Source organism: Denticeps clupeoides, chromosome 15 (assembly GCF_900700375.1).
Source record: "Denticeps clupeoides chromosome 15, fDenClu1.1, whole genome shotgun sequence".
Taxonomy (NCBI): Eukaryota; Metazoa; Chordata; class Actinopteri; order Clupeiformes; family Denticipitidae; genus Denticeps; species Denticeps clupeoides.
This window is the reverse complement of record NC_041721.1, coordinates 4,358,087-4,366,013: the sequence shown is the minus strand read 5'-3', so window position 1 is coordinate 4,366,013 and position 7,927 is coordinate 4,358,087. Positions and strand designations below refer to the sequence as shown.

At 42.4% G+C, this 7,927-nt stretch overlaps 1 protein-coding gene across 1 annotated transcript; it reads right to left on the bottom strand.

Annotated features, from left to right (window-relative positions):
- Window positions 1–3,452: 3,452 nt before the first annotated feature.
- Window positions 3,453–5,841, bottom strand: pax4 (paired box 4). Its single transcript, XM_028955265.1, has 5 exons — window positions 5,808–5,841; window positions 5,595–5,725; window positions 5,289–5,504; window positions 4,733–4,802; window positions 3,453–3,673 (listed from the first exon to the last, which is right to left on the bottom strand). The coding sequence occupies exons 1-5, from the start codon at window positions 5,839–5,841 to the stop codon at window positions 3,453–3,455; spliced, it is 672 nt and encodes a 223-aa protein (XP_028811098.1).
- Window positions 5,842–7,927: the final 2,086 nt, after the last annotated feature.

The following is a 7,927-nucleotide window of genomic DNA, read 5'->3' as shown; positions in this document are numbered from 1 at the left end:
AAAATCCTCCATTCATCATGGTTTTCCTCAGAATCTGACCTCTGAACTCATGATGGTTTCCGTTCGATCAGACCGTTTAAGGTTTTTAATGCATGAGCATCAGTCTAATTTCTCCAGAGGGCATCTGCCAGGGCAAAGGGCTGAGAGATCAGGTCACATGATGATGGATGAGAGGTCACGCGATGAAAAGGGCACGGAGAATTGGTGCTATCTGATTTCAGATTTCCCCTCGTGTGTCTGTCTGTCTGTCTGTCTCGTTCACCTATCACTACATCAATCATACCCCCCACCCCCCCCCCCCACCCCCCATTCGCAAATCGGCAAAGTTCAGAGATCAAAGTTGAAGTTGACCCAAGGAAACAGACCACGTGAGCCAAACCACTTCTGTCCGTTCGCTAATTGGTCCCTGGAGCAACGAAAGGGTCAAGTGTCTTGCTCAGAGACACAAATGTAGTTTAAGGGTTCAGAACCTGGACTTTGGTGGTGGTACCACCCACCCTCAGCAGCTGCTGCTAGTCTGGATTTGTGTTTTATATATTTTCCTGGTGAATTAAAGCCCTGGTAACCTGTGCGTTAGAGTTGGGCGTGGCTTGCATACAAGGGGTATCAGGAGTGTTATCGTAATATCAGTAAAGTTCATCTGATGGGAGATCAGTGCTACGGAATTTGACTGCAGGGCTCCAGCTCCTCCAGGTCCGTGGTCCAGTGTGAGCTTCGGGTCATATTTAGACTGCCCATTTCAGTCCCATTTTACTGTGGCACATCAAATTGGTGGAAAAAGCACATCAGATTATGGGAAAGTGCTGTGAATGAATTTAGGGCTGGGAACCGGAGCCTACAAGTTTGTGGAAATGCTGACTTTTTAATAAGCCATAACTCAGAAACGTTTGATTAACGGCGTTTATATTAAGGGTTTGCGTTTAATCGCCATGACCTCGGAAAAGTTTGGCAAGGAACAGCGCACCTCCCTGGTATAACATCAGGCATCCTGCATCCTGGTCTGCATCCATGTGTTGATCTTGCTCAGTTACCGTGTAGAAGTATGCGAGCCTCTGGCCAAAACCTACAGGGGGAGAGGGTCTCCACAGGCCCAACCTGGACAGATATGGCCAGAGAAACACCAAACCCTCCTCCTCTCTCTGATACACTACTGCATGTACAGCATTAGAATGGCATGGACATTAAATTCAAACAGGCAAACCTATCATCACACATACACTGATTATTGGGTTGAGGGTTGAGGCTGAAGGGTCGAAGGTAAACCTTAATTGAGACCACTGGAAACTGTGCCACAGCTAGATAGGGTGGAAGTAGCCTAGCGGGTAAGACACTCGCCTATGAACCAGATGATCCAGGTTCACACCCCACTTACTACCGTTGTGTCCCTGAGCAAGACACTTAACCCTGGGGCACTTAACCAGGGTGTCTACAGGGGGACTGTCCCTGTAACTACTAGTCACTCTGGTTAAGGGCATCCGATAAATGCTGTAAATGAAATTAAATTATAAAAAAAGACAAATGACAAGATATTTGATGATATTTTAAAACATCATGAATTACACAAATGATTACATAAATGTCTTAAAAATACAATAAAACTTAAATAATACCATAATAAATAATACAATCATACATAAAGACACAACAAACTCCTAAAATATTGGGTAAGTACTTACGATTGGTCATATTTTCCCAAGGCTGTGTAAGATGTGGTGTAATGTACTGACATGAGGATCATTCACATATTAGAAGTGGAGCGCAGGAGAGCTGTCAATCGTGCAATCGTAAAAACCATGATGATGAACATCATTTAGGTTCATCTCCTGGGTGTAAGAAATAATTACACATCAACAAAAAAAGGCTGAGTCGGTAGGTAGTTCCAGACAACTAACAATCTGCATCTATGGGATCATATCTATATATCTTCATTCCTCTGCTGCTCTCTACTGTTGAAATGTATAGTCTCTATAAAATAGTCTCATAATGGTCCAAATTCCGGTCGCTAATTGATCCGAAGCTCATTAATAGCTCTGTGTGACAAGCTGACCGTAGTTATGGCTGTGGGACGGGGTGCTAGGGGCCAAATCTGTGCAGGACGCCTCATTCCTGCACAGTAAAACAAAAATAGTAAGGCAACTTATTTCACCAGAGGATTTAATTAAACTCAACTTTTAAATAATAATGCAAGTAAACAAAACTAATTTAGCTGTGATTACTTTTAACAGAGCAACAGAGGTCCAACACACTCAATGTACTGAATTCTCACAATTAAAATGAGATTGACCTTAAAATACATTTTGGATTTGACTCAATTTACTTCATGGCTCAAAAATTTCCAAGTTTGACCCAGAAGCTGATACTCCACAATCCAGCATGAGTTTACTATTTGCATTAATATTCTATCACAACTCTGCTATATCAGCTCAGGTTAAGAAAGGGGCCCCGTAATCACTTTTTACTTTCCTGCCATCAGGCAAGAGACTCAGGACAATTCACACGCACAACACGATTCAGGAACAGTTTCTATACCAGTGCCATCAGGCTATTCAACACATAGTATGCACTGCACTGTCAATTATCACTTTTTTTGCAACTTAGCAACTTAGATATATCCTTCTGTGTCTTATTTATTGCTGCTGCACTTTGTCTTCTATGTCTTCTATGTATCATGTTCTATGTTCTGTCTACATGGGAGAGGTTTTCAAGTAAGAATTTCATTGTGCTCTGTATGCTGTACTTTGTACATATGACAATAAACTTCAACCTCAGAAGGTTGCCGGTTCGAATCCCGGTCCGCCAAGGTGCCACTGAGCAAAGCACCACACTGCTCACTGCTTACCAAGGGTGATGGTTAAAAGCAGCGAAGCAATTTCCTTCAGGATTAATAAAGTATAACAAAACAAAACACTATTATGTTATGTGTAATAAAGCAAATAATCACACCAGTAAGATGAACAAAGAGGCACCGATCCTAAATATCAATTCTACGTTTACCAAGTTGGTACCAGTATTGGCTCGATACTAGCACAATGGCATCAATATTTTAGCTCTTCTATTTCTGTACCAAGTTCCAACTGAAAGTTACGTGCCGGTAGAAATACTGCTCCTCACACCTCAATGTGACATAAAGCATCCCCTCATCCTCCAGAACTGCATACATGGACAACTTCACCATCAGAAATTTTTTAAATTATGAAGTATCATCCTGGAGCATTCTGGGAAGCTCGTGCTACAGTCCTCGTTTTTTTTCTGTGTAAAGTGGATAAAATGGCTTAAAAATGGCTCCCTATAACTTTGTACTAAAATATTTAAGTAAAATCAATGCTTGATTTATAACCGTTTTAAGTGGTTTTGTTGAATTAACAAAATTGTCTTCGTTGATTTCCCAAATGTACACTTCTTAGTTCATTTTACTCAATAACATTACTTTAACTTTTTGCAACTTGTCTTTGTTACAGCTTGTGACACCCCGGTGGATAAGCGGACCGTGCTGTCTGGTGATGGGCCGGTTGCACCACAGTCCTGCAGTCGCAGTAGATGTGAGGCGGCGGGGGAGCGGCGGTTTCACACCAACTCTGGGGGAGTGGAGCCGTTCCCGAAGTGACCTGCAGGGACGCCTGGAGGACCTGGTGACAGGTGACGAGTTGAGCAGGCTGGTCCGACTGCTGGGCTGCTAGGGCAGGGAGGCAAAAGGGGGAAACTCCATTGACCAAAGTCTCTAATCTGCCAGCACCTGTTAAGATTATAAAAATGGTATCATAATGTTATCTATAATGTTATAAAAAATAACTAATTAATAATTATTATACATCATGTACTGAATATTTAATCTCTCTTATTTATGGGAAGTGGAATTATTACATGTGCATATTTCTGAGCAATGTATCATAATAAGCTATTAAAATATATTCCAAAAATACACTTACATTTTCAGACATACAATAGTATATATAATTAATATAATTATCATATAAATATATATAGTTTGTGTAATTATTCCCTGCCATTTATGCCATATACACATACACACACAACTAAAAGCATCATTAGAATTCAGAAAGATTTTGTAACAATAAGAAAAAACTTAAGGAACAATAATAGTATTTCAGTTCTTGCCAAAATAAAAAAGGCAGCATTAACCCGAATGAATAAACTGTATAGAATTAAAAATGTAATACATTTTAGTATATTATAGATTATTCAACCTGCATCAATGCTCGCCTTATGAACCACATCAGCGTGTTCTGTAGGAGACACTCTTCTCAAGGTCACTCTTCTGTCTGAGAACCACGACTGAGAATAAACAATTAATGCAGATAATGTTTAATATTATACTGACTGCAACTTTACACAACCTCACTACACAAAGCTGTGGGCTTTACCGTTATGGTGCCTTCAGGTAAATGAGCCTGTGAAGCCAGCATCTCTCTCGTGAACATATCTGGATAGTGATACTGAAGAAATTCTGTCGTGGAGAAAGAATCAAAACATTGTTATGACTGGAATGATGTGGAGATATGAAGCAGGCAGATATGAAGCAGATATGAACCTTGCTCTAAAACTGCTGCCTGATGTGGGTCCTCTGCTGGTTCCTCAGCACTCGGCTCCCAACTCCCCTCATCCAACGAAGATAACCTGCCATTTTCTATTTAGTATGAAGTAAAAAGAGAAATGGGAAATAGATGTGATTTTACCCAGAAGCCCCTCTTATTCCAGATCTCCTACAAATCACCTGCATGGCTGCCATGTTCAGTTCCAGGGTCCATCTGAACTTTCCTCAGGATCCTGTTTATAGAGGAAACCTGCCAAAAAGATGTCCATGGTTTATTCTCAATAAAACAGCATGCACAGTATACAGTGTCTTGAAAAGGCTCTTTCACCCAGAACTACCATACTGAATTTCTAAAAAAAATAAAAAGACTACAAAAAATATGAATTTAGGAAAGTTACAATCAAATGAAACTAAACTCAAAAACCTATAAAAACAACAAAAATCTCTGTAAACTAAACAGGGACATCGGATTTTTTAAAAAGTGCCCTGTTACCAATGTTAGATTCCCTTTATTTTTACAATAAGGCGTCGTAATTAATCTTCTAATCACTTTCACTTTAAAAGGAAAAAAAACAGGTGCCATCCCGGGTAAGGAAGCGGGTTGCTGGTTCAAATCCCAGGTGCCTGTCATGGCTGCCCACCGCTCGCCAAGGCATTTTGTCGTGTCACCGCGTGCTGCGCTGCGTCACGTGACAACTAATCACTTCACTTTCACCTGATCCACCAACATTCTTACGCTGGGGATCTTCTGGTGCATGCTGGGACGGCCTGCCAGCAGCTTCTCTCGTATCTCCCAGGCAAAGATGGCCGGGTTTGCGTGCTTGTGGTGCATGATCGCGCCGATGACGTCAGGAGTGAGGAGACGAGGCCTGCTGCCGCCGGTGGCCTTTGGACCCAGGAGGCCCGTTTTCTGGAATCTGCCTAAAATCTTGCTCACGCACCCGTTCGAAACCTGCAAGGAAAAAACGAATAATGATAAAGGGGAAATTTTAAGAGGGACATTCATGCAGGGAACCTTTGAAATGCATGTGAGACATCCCACCTGAAGAATCCGGGATATCTGGCACGGTCTCACGCCTTCAGACGCCAATTCAACCATCATCCGCCTTTTATAGGCAGGAAGCGGGCGGCCGTTCAGGAACACGCCTCCAAGCTGATTGATGGAACTATTTCCTTTATAGAAAGAATAATTAAATGTTATCTTTGTTTTATTGCATGTTTTTCAATTTGTAAAAAAAAAAAAAAAGTTTAAAACCTTCATCTGCCAGGTCCTCAGTAGCGCCACACATCTTTGGTCTGAGACCAGAGAACTTCACAGAGGTCTAAGGTGGGCTGTAGCCCCGCCCTGTGCCAAGGTCCAGGGATAGGTTGAGAATAACCCTGAACAAGAATAAACGCTTACGTATGATAAGTGAGAATTTGATTTTTCATCCACAATTGAGCAGATTTGAATTCTAAATACAAACTAGAAGAGGAGCTAGTCTCTTACTCTACTCTTAGAATAAAGTTTATAAAAATGAATGTATGAGTTTCATCAAATTAACCACCCCTGGACTTTATGGCAAAAAAAAACATGATACTGCAGACTTTACAATTTTATACTTTTGTTTATAAGTATTTCAAATGTCCTCCTATATCTTTCGCAGTTAAGGAAGTGGCCCCGTAATCCGAAGGTTGCCAGTTCGAACCCCTGAACCGCCAAGGTACCACTGAGCAAAGTACTGTCCCCACACACTGCTCCCCGGGTGCCTGTCATGGCTGCTCACCAAGGGTGATGGTTAAAAACAGAGGACACATTTTGTTGTGTCACCATGTGCTGTGCTGCAGTTTCACAATGACAATCAGTTTAACTTTACATTTACAGCATTTACCAGACGCCCTTATCCAGAGCGACTTACAATCAGTAGTTACAGGGACAGTCCCCCCCTGGAGACACTAAGGGTTAAGTCTCTTGCTCAGGGACACAATGGTAGTAAGGGGGGTTTGAACCCGGGTCTTCTGGCTCATAGGCGAGTGTGTATTTTTTTTTATCTCCTGACCTGTAAGAAAAAGTGCCCAGTGACAGTGGATAATCTCGCGCAGATGAATTCACCTAAATCAGAAATAACCGGAGCGATTAAAAGGCCGCCGCTCACCTGCACCGCCGTCCGTCCGGAGCGCGAGGCGCCGAGACGTCGCGCGCGCGCCCTCTCAAGTACGCGCGCGGCGCGCTTATCGCGGTGACGTCACGTGTAAACACTCGAGCCCAAATGTATGACGCGAGGCGGCCTGCTTTTAAATTGGATGTTTTTTGGGGGTTTTTTTTGTATCTGTCCCTTTGTGATTGCTTTTGTCATTGCGACACAGCACACGGCGACTCTGCTTTTAACCATCACCCTTGGTGAGCAGTGGGCAGCCATGGACCAGGGTTGGTGACTCCTGCACTAGGCCACAACCTTGTCCTACCAGACTGCATCACTTTTGGACCAGTTTGACCTCCTGACCTGCATGCCATTTGATTGGGAGCATGTAGGAGATTAAAATATATATATATATATATATTAATGTCCTGACAAGCTGAAAATTTGGGGGAATCCCGGGAAGGATTTCGTTGATTTGGTTTGTTGTACTTTTTGAAAGGCGGCCAAATTTTTTGGGTCCATCTCATGTACGGTGTTGCGACCACCACAGGACCCGAGCCGGGAGAGAGTGTATTGAAATAATTTTTTCACGCAGACCCCCGTAGTGCAATCATATAAGAAATATATATATATGTATGGACACACTAAACAAAAAATATAAAACTAAAAACTAAAACTTAAACACTGTACAGATTTGTATAAGAGAAAAGTTAAACTTTTCTGTACAATGAACAGGACATAACTGGACAACATCATGTAGGATGCTTGTAAGTGCAAATGTTGGATGCAGGACACACAAGACAAGACAAACATGTGCAAAATATGCAGAAATGTGCAAAAAAGAGCAGAGTTGTGCAAAATGGTCAGTACGCTATCAGGTGCATAAGGCTGGAAGTGTATTGTTGTTGAGTTGATCAGTTTAAGTGAGGATTCCGGATCAGCCACTATTTTAGCTCTGTGGACATGCGCCTGACAGTGCCTGCGGTGATCCTGGCAAAAGGCAGGAGGCCGAAGCTGCACTTTCGGAACTGGGAAAGAGGAGAAATTTGGAATGTGCTTTGGAACCCTTGGCCGAATTAAGTCAATTAGACTAATTTAATGAAACGGGCATTTATCAAAGTGGGGTGGGGGCAGATTTTTAGAATGGATTTCTGGTGTAAACCCCTCAGGGCGGTGGAGGGTCGCAGCAGAGCCTGGTCACGTGACTCGAGCATCCCACATGGCGCTCGCGCTGCTTAATCCCTTTCTTTCTTTA

Excerpts from the sequence above, each read along its gene's own strand:
- pax4 (XM_028955265.1), bottom strand. The coding sequence starts at position 5,841 with ATGTGTGGCGCTACTGAGGACCTGGCAGATGAAG. Across the intron at positions 5,505-5,594 it reads AGATATCCCGGATTCTTCAG|GTTTCGAACGGGTGCGTGAG; the intron begins GTGGGATGTCTC and ends TTTTCCTTGCAG. Across the intron at positions 3,674-4,732 it reads TGAACATGGCAGCCATGCAG|CAGCCCAGCAGTCGGACCAG; the intron begins GTGATTTGTAGG and ends TCCCTGCCCTAG.